The 22219-nt window shown below is 41.8% G+C and overlaps 1 protein-coding gene across 2 annotated transcripts; it reads right to left on the reverse strand.

Annotated features, from left to right (window-relative positions):
• Positions 1–2668: 2668 nt before the first annotated feature.
• On the reverse strand, positions 2669–22075 carry ATG3 (autophagy related 3). Of its 2 annotated transcripts, XM_015411304.1 has the most exons (12): positions 21823–22075; positions 17344–17385; positions 14979–15028; positions 13685–13755; positions 12807–12914; positions 12418–12467; positions 10670–10748; positions 8999–9033; positions 8023–8178; positions 6395–6522; positions 3984–4052; positions 2669–2905 (listed from the first exon to the last, which is right to left on the reverse strand). In XM_015411304.1, the coding sequence occupies exons 1-12, from the start codon at positions 21892–21894 to the stop codon at positions 2824–2826; spliced, it is 942 nt and encodes a 313-aa protein (XP_015266790.1). In that variant the 5' UTR covers positions 21895–22075; the 3' UTR covers positions 2669–2823. The 2 variants fall into 2 exon arrangements, with proteins under 2 accessions (XP_015266790.1, XP_015266791.1); XM_015411305.1 differs by lacking the exons at positions 14979–15028; positions 17344–17385; positions 21823–22075 and adding an exon at positions 14314–14363.
• Positions 22076–22219: the final 144 nt, after the last annotated feature.

Genomic DNA, 22219 nt, shown 5'->3' on the forward strand with positions numbered 1-22219 from the left:
GTGTGCCCACACCTGCAGAGGAGAGGGGGATGGCAACAGGCATTTTAGTGGTGGCTCATTGGCTTTGGAATGCCCTCAAGGCTTTCCTGGCACCCTAAGTGAAATATTCGGCCACAATTAAGCCATTTTCACAACTGCTAAAGACAACTTAAAATATGTATACAGCCCACAAAGAAGGGCTGTTTCAGTTCCTCATTTATTTTGTCAACAGAAAGAAGTTGATGTTTACCAGCATCACACATACTAGCTCTTTAAAAAAAACCTAAATGGGAGACAACTGCTTGCCAGATTCATTGAAAAGGTATCAGTCCTGGGGAGGGATCACCACAGTCAGTTTAATGGACTGATATTACAATGAGAGCTATTGGGTAATATTTTATGTGGAATCACAGAAAACATCATTTTGTGACATAAGCCACAACTTGGAAAAGGGAAAGATAGCACAATTTTACTCATGCAGCCACACCTGGCTTTGGTCACTACCATTCTGAGAATAAAACATTAGTTTCTAAACTATGACACATCTGTTAGTTGACAAATCTTAGGGTGCAAGTTTGCCAGTTTCCGTGGAACACCACAGCAGAGATTCTAGATGACACCTGCAGCCCCTTCAGCTATTGCTGTAAAATAAAACTTCCCATTTATGAACCTAACATTTTTCTCCCAAAGAAGAAATAGTGTTGGTAAGAATTCTCCCACCACAGAAGACCAAGAACTGATTATTTCCACTTATTGACAAAATATATTCTACTGACGCACACTGGCTGCTGGATGAAAAACAGTTGCTTCCTCTTCCTTTCAGCTGCCAGGATAGGGAGAAGGGGACAGTTTCCTGGAATACTCTCAGCACCAAACATTCCTTTGGGTGATTTCATTTCCTAACTTAAAGATGACAATGTGCATTAAGCAGTTGGGGAAAACTGCAGGTATTTTTTACTGAAAGAGAAAGCAGCCATCAAATGAGCAGTTTTACAGACCAGGTCCTGTTGTCTTTTGAAGGCAAGATATGACTATTATCTTTGCAAAGAGAAATTCCGCGTTGGAAGAAAATTAAGCAGAAGCCCACTGTACGCATAGGGATGCATAGTCATACTACCTTCCCATATATCCTGTTCAGTGCAGAACCAAAAGTGCAGTTATACAAAAGAGCATGGCTGTTGCTCTTTTGACATCAGCAAAAATTCTGCCCATACACAACTGGAATTCAAATCCTTAAAACATTAAATCTTGGATAAACAAGGTTTGGGAACTTGCTAAACTATCCAAGTTAACTGAATTGTCTAAACTAAGTGATGATCAAGTTAATGAAGCGATTTCCCCCCCCCCCATTGTTGGAATAATGTGTTACATCTTGACACTGATATATTTACCCATTGTGCAAACTTTTCATAGAGCCGTAAATGATGCAACTAGGGCAGTTTTGAAGCTTATTCAAGAAACAGGATTTAAAATCAATTGGGATAAACCTCAACTGGTGCAGAAGGAAGTAAAACACTTAGGGATATGTCTGGGCTAAGAAAGAATGGCCTCAGATACAAAAAGATTGGAAGCTATAGGAAAATTGCCAGATGCAAACAACCAGCCCATTCTTTAAGAGCAATCCTAGGAATGTTAAACTTCTCCTGGGAGTGCATTGAAGCATTTGCTGAGAAAACCCACCCTTTAAGGGTTTTTTTGAAAACAAATCACCAATGGGAACGAGGTCCAAAATAGGCAGAGATAAGTCATACAACTGAAGCAGGATTCGGTTCAGGCTTCAACTCTGGCATATTATGGAATAGGAGAGCCATTTATAGTATGGCTGGCATCAACAGATGCAGCTATTGGAGCCACTTTAATTCAGGATCAGGATGGGAAACAAAGAGTGATAAGCCTAATGCTCATAGAGCTCTCAGTGGAGGTGAGCAAAATGTCATATTTCCCTTTAGGCCTTTTCAGGCTTTTGGGTTTCCAAGCCCTTAATGGCTTCCCTTTGGCTAGTTCTGTTTATATTTATATTATCCTAGACTTGCTGCGACTTGTCATTCAAATGTATTTATAAAAATGTAATAAATTAAGTGCAGTATGAGCTAGACACATTTCCCCAGCTTGTTCCTTTGACCATGCAAAAGGCATGATCAATACTGGCCCAGTCTCAGCACTAGCACAGGTGCGACTGTGGGGGAAGGACAGGTAACTAGTACAGACATATCAACACGAATGTATGGCGAAGATCACATATCTACGCAGCCCTAAAATAAATATCTATGTAGATAAATCTACAAGTTACTACCGTGTACTACGGAATGTAACAACTCAGAAATTGTATGACTTTCCCCCCACTATCACACAGGTATGTGAAATACCCATGTCTGACTGCAGACGCAGATAAGCATTATTAGAAGCAAGTCTTTCCAAGTTCTGTGGAATTTATGCCTATTAAGTGTGCTTTGGATTGCTACCACTTTTACTTTAAATTGCTCAGACCTAATTGGTCAGACCTTTAGTGACAAGGATTTAGCATCTGTTAGGAACTGTTTTACAGGCAGTTTTAAATTACGGTTAAACAAGCTTTCAGGTGTGGTAAAGAAAAACACATAACACCTCTATCTACCCACAGCACAGGAATGAAAAAGTAGTTTATTTTTATTTTTTACACATAAAGGTCTTTATTAAAAAGTAAGGCTGATAGTGGAATTTTATTTTGATGCATAAACTTGATAGAAGTGGTACATTACAGAAATTGTATACAATTGTGGATAAACAAGTCAGTCACATATGGGTTGTTCTTTTTTAAAAATTAGGATCAATAATTAGCATAAATGTTCTCTCTCTCACCCCTAATTACATTGTAAAGTGTCTTGTATAGTCATACTCTATTGTTGGAATGACTGCTTGTACAAATTTCAAAAAAATTAGAAGGTACCTGAATATTAAATTAAGGAAAGCAAACTGGATTGTTTCACAATCTTAAGTACACAGGAAAACTAAGCAAAGCACTTTTACAAGTGTCCTGAAATTTCATCCTTCATCTAGAACCAATTATCTCTCAGGAAAAATCCAGCTCAGTAGATAAGATCAGTCTAGTACAACTTTTACATCAACTTCAAAATACTCAGACAGGTCTATGTAGCAATTTACTCTAATTACTACCACTGAAGTCAGGTGGATTTTGGCAAAGACACTTCTGATTTTTTTCTGCCTGCCATTTCTGTTCTATCAGTGTAGGCACAGAACTGCCCCCAGGAAATTGCACTCAGATTCTTGCTAACAAGTACAAACTCATTACACTTCTAGAAGACAGTACTTTATACCACTACAGAGCTACAGTGAGACCAAAGTCAGTCATGCCACCTCTAATGCTACCAGGCCTATTTGAATGCAGCAATACTTACTGAAGCTTGAACATGTAGGGGTCTTACGCACAGTTTGTACATATCCCAGCTTGGATTCCTTACAGTATTGTAGGCCTTCCATATACCTCTGGGTTTTTCCTGGCAGCAAAGCTGGCATGACTGCTTTACAGACAACCTTTTTAAAATAAATGGGTATTGCTACATCACGATGGTGTTTAATGTTACAGCAATCACTAGGTTCCTGGCTTTAATTTTTTTTTTTTTAAAAAAAGTTTCTGCTACAGTTTGCACCTTTCACCTTACAATGTCACAATCCAAAGGGCTAAAGACTTTTTAAAAAACCCAAAAAACAGAAACAGGAGATCATTGCAACAATGCTATTGTGATCTAGCAATACCTGTTTTTAAATGGAGCTGGGGCAGGAAAAAATGGGGATGTTTACCATGTGGAAATCCTACTGTCATTGTGCTGACCTGGCAGCCACAGGGAAAGCCATGGGAAATAAATCTTTGAAAAATGCTGGGGGTAGAAGAGCAGGGGAACACTTACTTTACACTTCACCAGGACAAGATTTCAAAAACCGGAGAAGACATCACAAGCCATTTAACTCTTCTAAATCCTACCCAACCAATTCAATGGAAAGGATACATATGGACTCCAAGTTCTCCTCCGCCTTCTGCCACGGTTTCAATTATTTTCTTCATCACTTCTGCATGCCTGAAAACAATATCAACATTCTTCCTTAACTCAGTAAAATTAATTAGTTTACTTATGGCTCATATGCAAGAACAGGGTAAATACTAGATGGTTTTCCAGAAGCAGAAATAAGCAAGGAGTTTTTTGGAGTTTTTTAAAGTTTGAACTGTTGATGCAACCAGCAATTGCTAATGTTCGGGTGATAGGAAAGAGATCTGCAATGATTTTTTCAATGCTGTTTTACTGTCATTAGAAATAGGACTGCAAAAAAAAAAGGAAAGAAAGAAAATAAAATATGGCAGCAGAGGATACTAGGGTGTAGTTGATGGACATATGACCCAACAAATTTCTGAAGCCAGACAAGTCTGGATGGGAGACGTCCTGAGAATGCTGTATGGGACGCCCAGAGTTCCATAGTGGAAAGAAGGTGACCCACTCGTAAAATCTATGCCATGTGCTGACCGAATCCACCAGGCTAGCCCCGGGCCCACTTATGTCTGCAGCACAGTGGAAAGCAGGGCCAGAGTGTGCTAACATCAGGCAATGACAGTCCTGTGAAGTGGACACTCTAATACTGTACAGCTCCACACAAGCAGCCAAAGCAGACATCACTGCCTGGGTATATTAGCAATTAATATCCAGAAGCACCAATTTCCAATTTACATCTGGTTAAAAAAAATTAATCAATGCAGTGTTTTCACCATGGTGCTATTACTACAATACCAGTCAGAGCTGAAGCTGGTTTGTCAGGATTCATGTATGTTAGGGATTGGATCTAACAGTGTACTCCTCTAATGGCAGAGCATTTCTCTGGCAGATGAAGCACGTTCTTACTATGGAGGGCAGCTTGCACAACAAAGAAGTGTTCTGCCACTACGAGAATAGATCACAGCATCTAACCTTATGCTTTCAACGACCCCCCTGCCTACCCCAGCCCCAGCATTTTTAGAACTGAAATACAAGGATGTTCCCATACAGTGAGTATCTTTCTATCTACTCTACTGCAAATTAGATCAAGACAGGCTTTAGTGAACTTTTTAACTTTACAGAGCCCCAGGGAGTTTGTTACTCTCTTCAGAATACTGATATGTAATGTATTTGACAGTCATAATTGTTAAAGTTGCTGAGAATCTTAAAAGTGTTGATGAGGGAAATTGCTGTGCTGGAGATGATGGATGTGATGATGGATATTTTCATGTATTTCTTCCAAACCTAAGTTTTTTTTGTCCTTACAGGGAAATGCAGGGATGCAATGAAGTGTATGACTGAAAAATGCAAACTTTCTCCAGAAACAGCTATCGAACACACAGCATTGTACAATCTCAAAAGTAGAAGAGTTGCAAAAGTTATTTGTGGAGAGCCATTGCTCTGCTGCAGATAAGCAGCAATTCTATGGAAACAGGAAGCAGCTACCCAGGTCTGCCCCCTATTTCTTATGCCCTTAGAAGAAGCTTTCATTTTTATACCATACATAGACACCCCCTTTTCCTCCACAACTCTTGTGCACAGATCATTATATATTTAGAATTCTCCCCTTGCATGAGCACATCAACACTGATAGTTGCTGCAGCCCCGGGAGAAGAGGCATCAATAATTCCTAATGCCACACTTTAGGTGGGAAAGCATTATCTCATACTAACACTGGGAGTCTGGCTTCATGAAAAACACAGAAGCTGACCCACAAAGTAGAGGCCAGTAGACTCCCAGCTAGTACTCCTCCTAAAACATGGAATCAAGCTTGGAATCATTCAGGCTTGCAGAAGGCAGATTACCCGCTGGTTTTCTCCAACATTTAGTTGTTTAGATATTTGCTACTCTAAAGGGATAGCATTTTTCTCCGCAGAAAAATTCAATAAGAGTGACAGGACTTTAAAATGAAGGCTGTCAGGACACCAACATGTGACAAGCTGTGCAAATAGACAAATATGGTTGGGCAAGTTTTTTTTTTAAAGCTGGAACCTTTATTCAATCTGCTGTGGAAAGAAGGCAAACTATTCTTAACTGTCCTGGAAGCATCTGCCACCTTCTGGAGATCATGTGAAAAATGAAAGAGAACCAGAAAAATCAGTTTTGGCTGATTAGAACCCTGAAGTGCTTCATGTTACAGGGGATTTCAAAATACAGTAAGGAAGTGCTATGTGTTTTGAACAGTTATTCTGAAATTGTGGGAAACCCTGTCAGAAGACAAAAAAGCAGCTTGACCGGGGAGTGGTGGTGGTGTCAAAACCAGAAAGGTCTACGTAGATGGCAAGATAGAGAGCTCCCGAACACCAATAAAAGAACAACAATTTCAGCTAGACAGCCCAAGCAAACATTTCTCATGTAGCAGTTAATGAAAGCATTCCCTAAGACTCAAGAAATACCTGCATGGGTGAACTGAACACATTGGAGGTGGAGGAAGGTGGGGATGGTTTTCAATAGTCACAGTTTTTTTGACATGATCTTGACTAATATCTTCATACATATGTTCTATAGTTAATGGCTGGCGTTGCTGAAAAGGAGAGAAGTAAAAAAGACAACATATGTAGCCTAGACTCTTCTTCTCTTAAAAGGAAACAGCAAAGCATCATTTGATCATAATCAAGTACCCTCATACATAATTTATTTTTCAGAGCAGACAAATCCATTTTGTTTTATAGATGAGGTGCCACTCTAAGCCCAACTAGAAAGTAGGATTCAGGTCCCTTAAACAAAATGCAATGACTAGGAGGCCACATTTGGAACTGCGATACCTCCAGTGCAAGTGCCACACAAGGAGAGAACTTGGCTCTAGACAAAGAAGTCAGTAACCTAATCTCAGCTTTTATTAGAAGAACAAGTTCGCAGCCCTTTAAGGCTATCAAGTATGTGGGCCACACTATAAAATGTTAGAGATGGGGCGGGGTGGAAATGAACCCTGAGGAAAACATTGAGGCACTTGAACAGGCTCCCTCCCTGTGTTTTAGAAGCAGAATTATGCAACGTCCAATGTGCATATATTATGCTTGGCAGTGTTTTTTCCTGGGTCTAGTTACCTTAGTACAGATTTTTTAATAGCAACTTCTAGAGGACACTGTCATGCACTTCTTTAATTCTTGTCCAGAGGAAGTCAGACAGCCATAGGAGCAAAACATGAAAGAGCTTTGTAGCCTGGGGTAAAAGGCACTGGCAGAGGGAATATTTACTTTCTGTTTAGAATATCACTATGCCACCCTCTTCAGAGTCCTGCGTGAGGCAGCTTACAATTTAAAAAATTATTATAAGCAGGATTCAGGAGCAGCTTTTGTCTCCAGGAAGTTTTTTTTTTCAACTACAAAATTATAAGCAAGAATTAATCTTACAAAATTTAAAACAATCTCTATTTACTGCCTGTATGTCTACTGTAGGGGCAAGGAAACAAGACCATGAGCCTTACAAAGAAGTGCAGAAAATCTGTCTCCTTCCACTATATTGTGTACCGGGTCTCACATATTACTCCTAAAGCACCATGGTCTCATCATGTGCAGAAAGTTTGAATCTATGCTTCACACATTAGAGGAAGTGGGAAAGCAAATACACAAGTACCATACATGTCTACTTTCCAAGCTTCTCTAACATTTCAGTGACTTCCAAGTGTGAGCATGCACTAACAACACCCACAGTCCCCCAGCCCCACACATTTAAGTTCACAACTAAAAGCCCCACTGAGAAGCAGCAACACTGCGTTATGCACAAGAAAGCAGTGCATATACAAAAGCCTGCAGATACACATCAGAGATATTCTGTTAGTGTAGGAGTAAATTGCAGTTTCTAGAGTTAAGTGCTTATAATGCAAGGAACACCTACTACTCATTAAGAGAAAAGGTTGTCACAAAAGTGATTTGGGAACAGAAGGCTGGAGTACATTTGTTTCCACATGTTTGCATTGCCTTTGCTGCAATCCTGTTTGACTTCTTGACTGAGTCATTTAAATACAACCTATTGACAGTTCACTTAACTGATGGGATCTGAGCAATTTCAAAAAACAGTGTACCTCATCATAACCAAACAACCAAAGCCTTGGTGTTTGGTAGTATTTGTCATATGTGATATAAAGGTCATATGTCCTGGTTTGTAGAATAGCTTCTTCCTCTCCGACATCAGTTTTAGTCTTGGCAGCTTCTACTATTTTCCTTGTATCCACTGTTGCCTGATCAAGATTAAAGAATCAAATTAGCAGCTGAAAATGGTCAGATGTTGCCTATTCCACCCTTCCTATTTAGTTCAGTGTCCACAGGGATTAGGTGTTTCTATGAATTAAGATAACAGTGCTTTAACTTAGTCCTTCAGCCATTTTCTGCTACTGAAACAGTCCTGAAATCAGAAGCAGGATTATTGTTGAGGTGGTGGCACAGGGGATTTATCCTCTGGTTAAACATCTGAGCTGAACAGGACTGCTGTCAGTTCTAGCCCCGCACTGGTGTGAGCAACCAGCCTTGTCCCCAGCTCGCCATCCACCCAGCGGTTCGAAAGCTTCGGCGAGTAGATAAAATGGGTACCACTTCTTAGAGAGAGTGGGCACAGTAAACCCCTGGTGAGGGTGGTGTTAGCCGACGAGCAGAAGGTCCGCGCGTAAGATCAAAAGCCGAGAGAGATTTACGCAGCATCAAAAAAGTAGCCTGTAATGGGCCATTCTGGTCAGACGGTGGCAGTGGTGCGCTGCGACTGAGAAAAATGCTGACGACATCAAGCGACGCCGACTAAAGAATGCTGCCGGAACACGTCTGATGCTTACAAAACGCCGAGTGAGAATGCTGCCGGAACACGTCTGAAGCTTACAGCTGACCAAACTCCCCGTCGACTGCGAAAATGTGTGTGAATTAAAAAGATATGTATGTTGTCCTCCCTTACCCCAATCATTGTTAGTCCCGTGTGAATTCATGAGTAACTGTAAAATCGCTCAGAGCCGGCAGCTCTGCAAGGATTGAGCGATCAATAAATTGAAAGATTATTATTATTATTATACTCACCTCATCGGTCTCTAACAGCCCACTCTCTTCATATTCTGGAGAGGAAAAAACACTTTAAGAGTTGGGGGTTTTGTTGCTGTTAATTGTCCCTTCCATCAACACACATTCAAAGAACAGTACACTTGAGACTTGCTTTGGTTTTTAAGTCATTTAGTTGCGCACACACCATGTTAAAAACTAGTTGCTTTCTGTTTCCTGCTCAGGTAGGCTGTGGAAACAGTGAAGCAATGTCTGGAGGCAGTTTCGGGATAAATGACAGCTTATAAACGGAATCTTAACAAAATGGAGGTGCTGCTGGTGGGCAACAATAGTGACCCAGGAACTGAGTTGTTTCCTGTTTTGGCTAGGATTGCACTCTCCCCTAAATGAGCAAGTTCACAGCTTGGGGGTGCTGCTGGAACCAGGCCTCCTGTTGGCTAAGCGGATGGCAGTGGTGGCCAGGAGCACCCCTCACCAGCTGTGGCTTTTTCTAGGCAAAGGAGATCTTGCCATTATGGTGCATGCCCCGGTAAAATCTAGGTTATTTTACTCCAACGTGCCCAAAATGAAGCTGACCTTGGACTGGTACAGAATGCTGAATGGATGGGTTGTTGGTAGCATATTATTTCAGGTCTTGTTCCAACTAGACTGGCTCCCAGTTTAATTCCAGGCCCATGCAAAGTGCTAGTACTGACCTTTAAAGCCCTATAGAGCTTGGGACCAGCATACCTTAAAGAATGCCTACTCCCATATGAACCTAGCCAACCAACTATTAGCATCCTTGGTGCCTGCATCAACTGAGGATGAGATGGGTGGCTGCCTGAAAAAGGGCCTTCTTGGTCATGACACCAAAACGATGGAATTCCCTCCCCAAGGAGAGTCATCTGTCTCCCTCTATAATTGTCTTTTTGTTTTGCTTGGCACTGTCTCATTCATGTTTGTGCTTTTGTTTAATTGCTGCTAGTGTATGTATGTATGTATTTTAAAGATGATAAATGTTTTTGATTGTTTGCTGCTTTGGAGACCTCAAGAGGGATGGAAAGGCAGTATTCTGAAAAAAATAAATAAAATCTTTATCTCCAATTACTATTACTTTGTTGCATAAAGAGGTCATTTCCTCAAAGGAGCTCACAGTGACCCTTGATATGTTCAATCCTGTGAGAGAGGTTAAGCTGAGAGATTGTTACTAGCCTGAGGCCACCCAAAGAGCATCACACAAGCAGGTATTTGCATCTGATCCTCTACATTCAAGCCCAGCACTCCACATGGTACATGCATCTTAGATATTAAAAGGCATTCCCCATCAGTCCTCCTGCCCTAAATCCACCCACGTCATCATCTAGCCTGTCCTTCATGGGTAGTGTTTTCATCACAACCCCCTTACCCTACTGAGTTCTTATAGCTGTAAAGCTCTCCCTAAGAATGAACCTAAATCTTTTCACATGCAGTTTCATATCATTACTTGCCTTGACCACAGAGGACAAGAGGAATAACTGATCCTTCTTCTCCTTAAGGCAATTTCCACATACATGAACAACTGCAGTGGAGTTTGAGACAGGATGCTGGACTGAATCTTTCACAAAATAAGATATCCATGTTGCACTGTAGTCAAATAGGAGCACTGTGTTCTAGCTATATAACCAAAGGAAGTACATTCTAGTGAACTGTGCCTCATTGACAAGAGGCAATTACCTTCCATATCAGCTGCCTCTCCCTCCTCATCCTCATCCTCTTCACAGGATCCTGAGCGTTCTGGTAATTTTATGCTATCCTTTGAACACAAGAGGGGGGAAAAGTACCTTACAGTTAACATTTTACAGAACTTCTCAGCCACATGTGACAAACTGAGTGCTACAGAACCTTAAGATTCCAGCAATGCCATGAGCTAGGAAGCCCACCATTCACTATAGTACCAAACCTAAGATGCAAAAATGTACTCTGGACCGTCACTTTGCTCTAGGTTTCCATTTCTGAACTAGCCATATGTCCTTATCACAGCTCTGCACCTGTGAACTTTAAAAAGGTTACTAAATTTATCAGCATGTTGAGATAAATCTATAGAAGAGCCCTAACTCAACCAACAGGCATGCTGTGAGTTTGCTGCTCTGGGTAACAGGAAGCACCTATTTACTGTTACAATCCACTGGAAACATGAAACAACACTGGTTTTTAAGGAGAGGGATAACTCCTACAAGCTGCGTATGCTGAGCTTTTACTAGATTTACAGAGCAATTGGGGGGAGGACAATCAGAATAGGGAGCCAACTGACCCCCATGCCAGGGTAACTCGGATTTATGCTGGTGTAAAGGGCATTTATGATGGCACAGGACATGAGTGAGGCTGTGCACTTCCACTGGTGCAGCTGCACCGCAGTTGCACACCAGCTGAGTGACAGTGGAAACCCATGCACCAGTGGATATGTGGCCATGCCAGGGGTTGTGGTGCCAGTCAGTTGGCTCCCAAAGTGTTTTCAGCATGGGAATACCTCCCAGAAGAGGCACAAAATTGTGCCAACAAAAATCCTGGTGCAGCCCACTGGCAGCCATGGTAACTCCTAATTCATCCCCCCCCCAGCTGCGCCCATGCCCACAGGAACCCAAACAGTCAGGAAACTGAACAAGCTACCACCCAATCAGCATATCCCACTTCCATGCTGGCCCCACTCCTCCCTGGCACCCAATGATGGCCTGCTCCACCCCATAAATGGTTCCAGGAGGTCGCCCCACAACTTCAGAGATAGGAAATGTGGCACACTAAGCTATCTGACAACTCCCTGCTGTGCGAACTTAGAGCAAGCAGGGAGGCACTTTGGTGATGGGAAAAGCACAGAGAGGGCACTACAGGGCAAGCACTTAGTGCTAACAACCAAGGAGGAGGGCAAAGTCCATACTCTGTGGCTGACTTCTGCCATTTCAGAACCCTAACAGGTACCCCTCCTTTGGACGCTCAACCCAAAGGGGCAACCACACACTGACAGGTAAGCAGAGGAAAGGAACTCCCTCCCCACCCCATCTGTGACTTCCCCTGAGGGCTGCCCAATGACAGGTCTACAAGGAAGGGCTCTTGGGTGCCTTGGGTGTGGATGACTGGGCAGGTACCCCACCCCCTCCACCCCTGCCTGTGATGTGCACTGGACTACACCCCCTTGCCACATGGTCCCTGATTGGTTCTGGCTGCCCTGTCCATTGCAGTGCCACCACCACAGCGCAACGCCTCCACTGACCACAGCGGTGCAGTTGCTATGGTCGCTACCTTAGTTACACTCAGAAAACAATGCAAACCAACTGATTTTGTCTGTTGGCTGCTGTGTAATTTACCCCCATAGGGAAAAGACTAGTGGCACCATAGTTACACCACGGCCAGCCACCGCAACGCAGGTGCAACAGAGGATTGTTCTGCCCACCCGCTAGCATATTACTTAAACGTTCACAAGGTAATACCTTGCTTTCCAGTGTGATCTCCTTAACAGATTCCATCACTCCTGTAACACCTGTTAAGAAAACAAGATGCAGTCAGAACTAAGGAGAAACCTACTCACAGGATTGTACAAACTACCGCTCACACTGCACCATCCCACCCATTGATGGCAACAGCGATTCAGAACATTGAACAGCTGCTTATTGAAGGGAGTAAAGATTTAGATTCAGTAAGGAAAACCAAAACTTGAAGATGATTTCTACACTTCATATACATTTTTGTATATTTATTTATGTATTGTATTTATTTATACACTAGAGCACTTTTGAAATATATGAGAATGGAGGTGATTTGACAGGAACCGCTGTCTGAACTTTTAAGCTTAACAAGCAAGATAAAGGAACTAGAATACCTGCATTGTGAAACGTGTCTACCCATCCTCCATCACCATCATCTTCTTCTATAATAGCTTCCAATTCATCAGAGTACTCCATCTGTTTACACCGTTTGTAGCATGGCACTGCGAAAACCACAAACTGGATCTCACACACAAAATAAACCAGAGAAAATCTTGCAAAGTTTTTGGAACCATGACCTTTTCAAAGTACTGATTGCTAATTTGTATACACTTCAAAAATTTTCTTACAAGTTCATATTTAATCAAAAAAAATTATTGCCTTGGTGAACTGAGACTTTTAATGCATTTTAATCTAACACTGAAGAATACACATTTTGAGTAAATTTAGACACCAGTATATTGAAGCATATAGGAACTGGTGGGAACTGCATTTGCACAGCTTACATAGCATAAAGGGAAAATGTCTATGAGCTGGAGTACTACCTAGGACATTACATTCTGTAGTATAAAATGTAAACCCATGCATTTTAACAAATTTGTAACAAATTTCTGTTATTGACAAGGGACGCACCAGCTAGAAAAAAGAAGAGGTAATACTCTTTGATTACAAATGGAATATGAGCTACCAGTATACTAATGCTGCAAAAGGTGTCTAGCTCCTGGATACAATTTTAGTGCAATCAGAGGTAGCATCCTTATACCAGGTACAGTGAGATCACATCTAGAATAATGTTATGAACATTATGATACAACAGTTTGTTATTTATCCACGAAAGGTAAATATTAGAGGCTCCAAGGATTCTCAACATTTACACCATTACCCCAAAATAGAGATAAATGTCAAACTTTTGGGGCACAGAATTTTTGAGGACTGTTGTTAGTACATGTTCAGTCACAACTACAAACCATTGGTTTGTAAAAATGGTACTTACCATTTTTAGTGACCAAAAACTGTTTGTCTGTTGGGAGATAAGCCTTGACCTTTAATTCTTCTCCCATAGCCCTTCAAGATACAAAATAAGACTGTGACAAACTGCAGAAAATTAAATTACACTTCCTACGGAAATACTATGTTTCCAAACAAACAAGACTGTAGGACTGCACTATTCTTAAGCAATATTGTGCCAAATAGTTAAAGATGGGCAGAGAATCATGGTGGCAGCAGGACAGGGAGGGGTGGGGGAGAGTGTAATCTCCATCTGGTTTGAAAGGGAAACGAGAGCAATGTAATCTCCATCTGGTTTGAAAGGGAAACCCTGGATAACACGGATGAAAAAACGGATTACTTTTTGCCATGTGAAGTCTCTGATACAAGTACAAATTGAGCACCAGGAAAAACCCTGTTGTAGAATCAGCCACTATTATAATTGTAAAAAAAATCCCAATAATTTTAGGATTGGGAAATCAATGTCCAGTGGTTACCTAATAATGTCACAGAAGAGACCCTCTGCTGGTATTCTTAGTATTTGTCTTTGAATGTTCTTGCTACACTTACAAGATAAAATTACTAAAACTATTACAAATAAATATTCATTTTAGCAGTTTATAAATGATTAATCACCTGGATAAAGTATCATGTCAGGTACCCATGACGGTCTGCTGCAGCAAACACAAAAAGGAGTCTTGTGTGGTACCTTCAAGACTAACACGTATTAATGCATAACCTTTTGTGGACCTCATTAGATCCTTGCAAGGATATTAGCAGGTCTCTGATTAGTTATGACAAAGGCAATTTGACTCTAATGGCAATGGAGTCAATACAAGCTTACAAGCACTATGATAGGTATATGAACAACACTTTCAGGTGCTCATAGCAGCTAGCACTGAATTGTAATGAATGCAGAACTTCTGACCAATTAGTTCAGGACCCATTAAATGAAAATATCTGTCAAGACAGAAAAGTACTAGCAACTCACACACAACACAAGGAAGAGGTTACATCATACTTCACATAATACACAAAAGAAATAAAGCAAGCTTTCTTCCTCAATGTCCACTCAAATGCCAGGAATCTAAAATTTAGAAAGGAGAAGATGCTCCCCATCTCACACAAGTAGTACAAGTGGTAAAAGCCAGATATCCTTCTTGCTTCAGAACTAGATGGGAGAGGGTATGCCCCCTTTATTCACATTGGGGAAGACTCATATATATATATTTTCCTTAAGGAGCATATAGGATCAACAGCTGAGTGCTCTTCTGATGTGCATCTGGTAGAATCTTACTTACCATTGCCAAGTAGGACAGTGGTGAACTAAATGGTCTCCAGCCGCTACAAACTGTCAAATGCAAAAGAGCAGAATGTTGCCTTATATATGACGTATACAGAGCTGCACCAACCCAAGCAGCTTTATCATCATGTATAATGTGCCACCCAAACTGATCAGTGCCAACATAATAATTTATCTACTCTAATTCACAGGGAATATTTCTTGCAGTGGTAAACTGGGCTTGCTGCTAGCTAGATTCGGACAATGCAGAAGTGTCGAACTCCTTTTTTACAAGAGCTGGATCTGACATAAATGTCACCTGGGCCTTGTGTGCCATAAAATGTAACCTGAGATACCAGAGATATAAACTTTATAAAGTATCGCAAACCGAGGCAAACAAAAAAGGAACCTATAAGATCTGTTAATAAATATTTAAAATAGACCTGCTTCTCCTCTAACACTCAGGAATTGACACCAGATAATTTAACTATATCTACTTATTCTCTGTCAAGTATTTCTAAGGTTCCATTTTCCTACAAAAAGGTTGCCATTTTGAGGAGTTTGCAATCCTTCTCTGTCCTTTCACACATTTTGCACCCAACAGTGCCCACAGTTTCCTTAAACTGCTAGTGATGGGGGGGGCAGGTAGAGGGACTCATCATTGTTGCTTAGGCAAGCAAGCAGACACCTCCTCACAGTTGGCTGAGCACCCAAACATGCATCCCAGTGATGGAGAACATGGCCTGATTGCCTTGACAATGAGAACACATTCCATCTTCTTCTGACCCAGCCATTTGGATAGTTTCACCGTTTTTGCAAAGAGGCAGGTTCATTTCACAAGGGACAAAAATATTGTGAAATGCTGCCCTCTCCTCCTGTTTGTCAAACTCTGTCTCTAGTTTGCCATGATTTGTAGGGGGAGGGAAATTCCTGAGGGGTGTGTGAGTGGCTGAGTGTGTGAACCACTCTATCGTAGGCCACGTAATTCTTCTCAAGATACCTCCCTTCACCAGGGATGACCTTGAAGTCAAAGCCAGAACCTTAGTTCTGACACGGTACAGCCTGGAACATGATTATTTCTCAATAAACAAATCACTGCCAGGGAGTGTTGTTGAGAGTAACTTTGTCCAGGAGTCTGCCACCATTTCAGCACAGTTCTGTTGATTACTTTTAGACATTTAACAGGTTAATAAAAAACCACAACTTAACCCAGAACATGTCTTGAAGTTTGGCTTTCTTTCAATAAAAATCCACAAGATTTTTTCCCTTGTCCCTTCTACCCTAAATGTAACAATACCATTTTAATCACATTGTCTAACTTCCATGTGGTACTATGGCAATCTTTTGTCTGGTGTTCTGCACTGCAAACTGAAAAACTACATTTCCTAAAATTGCTACAAAATTAAATACTGATATTTCTTTGATTAAACTCTTACAAATGATACCTAGAAAGTAAAGAAGTCAGTTTCCCTTTAAAAAGAGAAAGGCAGAAGGTTGGAGGCTGAGTGGCAAAAGGAACACAAGGAGAGTACAAAGTGTTGCACTTTTGCATAGATCCACCACAGTCGCAAGAAAGCATCTTTGTCTGAATTTGTAAGAGATCATCTGACATGGAAAACATCAGTTCTGCTTCTCCCATTTTGTGCCAGGTTTATTTTTGACCAAGTAACTAATATTTTCTCAAATTTTTCCATTTATGGTTTCCCCATCTTCTCTGGGGATTGTAACTTTTTTTCTGAGTCTTATACTAAAGGTGAACTTAATGTTAATTTCCCAAAGACCTTTCAAACAAGTCCTATTCCTGCCACATCACACAACATGAAGTATGTGTTGATTGCTTAACACAAACTGGAAAACAATGAAAAACATGAACTTATAGACAAAAGACCACAGCTTGACAAATACTGAAAGGTGCACTACAGTTCCTCATTTTTATAAGAGAGCAACAACAGGGAACTGAGAAACAGCATATTGCTAAGACCAAGAAGAAATGCCTGATCTTTACATAGTGACCTAGTACTAGATAACTCTAACGGGTTCTATTGGAGAACATTTAACACAAGCAAACAGACGAGCATGTTGTAATATCTGCACACTTCCCTTTACAGACTTCTTTGCCAACAGCAGTACAGCATAACTTTGTTTCATAGCCGAATCCTATGCATATTTACAAAGAGGCTGATCCTCCTATGTTCAATCGGACTTCCAGTTATCATTCTGAGCAGCTTTTCCAAGGAAATATTCAGTTATTTTAGCTAACTAGAGCATCTTGTTCCAATCATAACTGGCAGTAACAGGAACTAGCAAACCTTTCTAAAGGAACTTCATGTTTGTACTACTTTCAAATGACACACAGAAAAACATATAAACAATGGAATACCTACCTCTTCAGGAGTGATCACTCCAGTTTCTTTAAACTTGGACTCCTACCATAAAAAAGATAAATACATTAAGGTATCTGCAAACATCATGAAAACAAAGGTTCAAGAAAAAGAAAAGGTTACACTAGCTGGCACCTATACTTTCTGGTCAGATTATCACTTGTAGCACTGAAGGCCTTAACTTAGGCCTTCCCAACTTCTTAAGCACATGAAAGAACACATTTCCATCCAGAACCATAAGAGTTATCAAAAAAACCATACAACCAAAACATGCCTGTCTCACACTCTCACTAATTTTTCTATGAAGCAAAAAACACTATCAGCATTCCATGTCTTTTATAGATTTTTCTTTGAAATCAGACCTAGTTGTAGGTTTTCAGAACCTCTAGGAAACTGCTTATCCCATGATCTCAAGTTCCTTTCAGCATTCTTCCAAACACAGAACTTTGCAAACTTTGTTATCTTCACTGCTACCTAGTCTTATAAGCATTTAATTCGGTGGGAGAGGGAGCAGCCCCTACAGTGCTGGACAAAATACTGTTCTATTAAATAATAATTTTGAATATGCTAGGAAATTATGGGTTTCCTGCTTAAACTGTTTTTAACACACTTCATCATTAGATGCTAGCACAAACATTTCACTCTGATATGAAAAATAAGTGTATAAGATTAAGGAATTTCTAAGCATTTAAAAACAACATGTCCCCTTGCAAATGCTCGCAAAGAGTCGGACTCGACTGTGCGACTGAACAACAACAACAACAACAACTGTAAGGACAGATACAGAAATCCCAGGTTCATATTCCCTCTCTGCACTCAGTACTTCAGAAAGCTGTTGTGGTAACACTTACAGAGCCTTGCATATACCATCCTGAATCCTTGAAGGAAGCACAGGATATAAATATGACAAAAATTTTAAAAGGTTCCCAACTTCTTAGAAAAGTACTTGCAAATATTATAGAAGTCCCAGATACTCTTTCAGAATTGGATACTCTTTCAGTTTCATTCTAGGATACTTTTTCACTACCCTTCAGTGTACAAGAATGAAATCAATGCAGAATGCTGTTCTTGCTACATGACTGCAAGCTTTGTCCAGGACAGTTCCTGACCATTCTTGGTTTTCACACACACATTTCAAATTCTTCAGTCACCTAGATCATACATATGATTTGGTCCATAATTAAAAATAAAATTAGGAAAGAAGCTAGTGGGAAGGCTACATTTTATTTTCTCTTAACCTGGATGTATCTTCAGTTTAAAGAACTGTATAAAGCAGGAAATTCAGAATCAGATGTTTTACATGAAGGGGGAGGAAATTAGAAATACATAGGTCAAGGGTCACAATCAGTGTTACTTTTGTTCTTCCTCATAAACACCACAAAGTTGGCTTAGGAGCCTATTCTTTGAAGCCATAACCCTCATTTACTTTACTGAGCTTAAGATTCCTATATATGATTTAAAGCATTACTACTAAATTAATTTGTAATTTCTGCATACTTGAATAAATACATTATGCATTACAAAACATGTATAGGAACCCTAACTCCCAAAAGAATGTAACGTATCGTATGTAGTTTGAGCTGTCCTGCCCATGAAATGTTTGACGATTTTGTTTAATCTATGGGAGGGGCACAGCATCTTTGCAGCTCTGTGAGCTTTAATTGATGACCTCCATTTGAGTGTAGACAAAGGCCAAGCCTCTCTGTTGCTCTTATTGGATTAATCTGAAGCCTGATACAGTAGAACATGCCATCTTGTTGAGATGCCTGGAGGCAGAAGACATGTGCTGAAATGGTTCAATCATTCTTCATCAGACTCAAAGGGTTGCTATTGAAAATCAGTTGTCATTGGTGTGGGACCTAGGGCTGCCAAGCCGTGGCGGGGGATCCGCACGTCTTCACAGGATCCCTGCCGCAGGAGACAGCGATACGCGTTGCACCGCCGTCGCCAGGATGTGACACTACGCGTCGCTCTGGCAACCGGGCTGTTTGGAGTCCCGTTGCCAGAGCGACGCATAGCGTCACATCCTGGCGATGGCGGTGCAACGCGTATCACTGTCCCCCGTGGCAGGGATCCTGTGAAGACGCACGGATCCCCTGTCGCGGCTTGGCAGCCCTAGTGGGACCTATTGTGTGGGGTTCCACAGGATACAATTGCATCCCCCATGCTTTTCAGCCTCTATGTAAAGCTCTTAGGTTGGTTATCAAACTAAAATTAAACCCTGAAAAAAGGAGGAGGTCTTGAAGGACATTGTTCTCCCCACTTTTGATGGCGTTCAGCTGACCCTTGCTGATTTAGTGAAAAGCCTTGGGCTAATATGAGATCCAGCTTTATTACTGGATAGGGTTGCCAAGTCGCGGCGGGGGGGTGTAGGTCTTCACAGAATCCTTGCCGCGGGGACAGCGAGACGCATTGCGCCCGCTGTCGCCAGGATCTGACGCTACGCGTCGCTCTGGCAACAGGGCTCCAAACAGCCCCGTTGCCAGAGCAATGCATAGCGTCATGTACTGGCGACGGCGGTGCAACGCGTCTCGTCGTCCCCGCAGCAAGGATTCTGCAATGACATGCAGATCCCCCGCCGCAATTTGGGGAGATTTGGCAGGCCTATTACTGGAGAAGCAAGTTAATGCAGCTGCAAAAAAAAGATAATTTTCTACCAACTCAGCCTAACCCCTTACCTTGATATGGCTGATCTGGCCACCTAATTCAAGTCTCAGTAACATCAAGACTAGACTACTGTACTGCACCGTGTATTGGTCTCCCCTCAAAATCAGTTGGGAATCTCCAACTAGCCCAGAATGCCACAGTTCAGCTATTAGCAGGAGATAGACAGAGATCATGCACATTACTCCCATTCAGGCTCAGTTTAAAGTATTGGCTATCACAAATGAAGCCCTACATGGCCTTGGCCCCTCTTATTTGCAGGATCACCTCTCCCCCTATGCTCTGCCACAACTTTGCTCATGTCAGCAGGGGCTTCTGGAGGTGCCAACCTACAAATAGGCGAAATGAACAATTGTCCATACACATGCTTCCTTCATTGTAGCTTCCGCCTTGTGGAATGGCCTGCCTGAGGAGATCAGGAAAGCTCCCACTGTCCTGGCTTTCCACAAACTATTAAAAAACTGAACTATTCAAGAGGGTCTTTCTGTACAGGTAATAGGGCTGTATTGCACAAAATAGGTTCACAAACGTAGTTGGATAAATGATTAGGGACTGTGGTCTATACTGGTGCGTACAGTTTACTGTTAAGTAGGATCGTATTATATCATTTTTGTACTGCTTAATGGGTCATGTTAATACCTATGCTCTGCTTCAGCTCCTTCTGGTGGTCCCAGATTTCTAAAATCCCAATACATTGGCTACTGAATGCCCCATTTTGTTGATTGCACTGACTCACTACGCATAATCCACCTTGCGTCCCTGTGAGAAAGATGGACTAAATAATGTAAATAAATTAAAATAAATAAATCCAGCACAAAGTGAGACAACCTGCCTTCTGGAAGTTGTCTGCAGTGCACCAAGAACTTGAAGAAGGGTTGATAAAGCAGATAGGTATTTGATAGTTCATATGTCGACAGCTGCAAGGATAGTATATGCCAAATATTGGAAAATAATGGAAATACCAACGAAATAAGAGTACGTGAACAAGCTATTTGAAACGGCGGAAAATGACAAACTGACACTTGAGATGAGAGCCGGTACAGAATGGACTTTTAAAAAAACTTGGAAGAGATTCTACGATTGGTATAATGTAAATGTAACTGATAGATAAATGTAGTAATTTGAGAACGCAGAAAAGATAAGATTAGTAAAATAGATAACAAATTTAGAAATTTAATAAGCAGAAGAAATAATAAAGTCTCTTGTTATATGTTATATGTTGTGGGGGGTAGTTGGGGGTTGTTTGTATGTATGTAGTATATAATGGGAAAAAATAATAAAAGTGTACCCTCGGGTACTTTTTTTAAAAAAAGAACTTGAAGAAGGGTCTTGTACTTCGTCCTGGGCATCCAAGGTCAACTGGCCCACTAGAAAGAAAACAAGCATGGTGTGGCACTTGGATGTCAGATTAGGATCTTGGAGACCCAGGCTCAAATCCCCATTCTGCTTTGGAAATTTACTGGGTGACCTCGGGCCAGTCAGACACTCATCCCAACCTGCCTCACAGGGCTATTGTGAGGGTAAAATGGAAATCGGGAGAACGCTGCAAGGCGGCCACTCTGGATCCCCACCTGGGAGACAAGTGGGGTATAAGTATCAAGCAAATACGGGCGTAGGTACGTCGACCCTATGGAGTTCTCCGAAGCAGCGAGCCTGCCCGGGGGGGGGGGCCCTCCTTCGTCCAATGTGGTCCTAACGGCGTCACTGAGGGAGAAGAAAGAGAGAAGGGTGTCTCTCTTCACAGCCCGACCGCACTCCTTTCCTGCAACAGCCGCCCAGCCACTCCATCCCGTGGGGCTTATGTGGGCGGTGCCTCACCTTCAACACCGGCGTCAGGTACTCGGCCACTTCCAGCGCCTTCCCTTTCACAGTGTTGATGACGCTCTGCATCCTGCCTCGTCCCGCAGGCAGGCAAACCAGCCGGGGAGCGCGCGCACCCCTGTCACCTGCGCGGAGCAACCAAACCCGAGCAAGCACCCAAACGGCGCCTTTCCACCTTCCGGAAGACCACAACCACCAATGCTTTTTCCTCCACCTACTGTCTCCAATGGAGGGATCACATGAACGGGTACCCTAACACGTGACCTTACTGACCCTCCCTTTCCCCTGGCCGCTGTCTTTTTCTGTTCCCGGAGGTGGCCGTTGCGCCTGCGCAGGAAAGAGAAATGGGCGGAGGGGGAAGCTGGCGGTCCGCCTCTGTCAGTCTACTGCTGTA

Source organism: Gekko japonicus, unplaced genomic scaffold (genome assembly GCF_001447785.1).
Source record: "Gekko japonicus isolate JY-2015 unplaced genomic scaffold, Gekko_japonicus_V1.1 scaffold2240, whole genome shotgun sequence".
NCBI lineage: Eukaryota > Metazoa > Chordata > Lepidosauria > Squamata > Gekkonidae > Gekko > Gekko japonicus.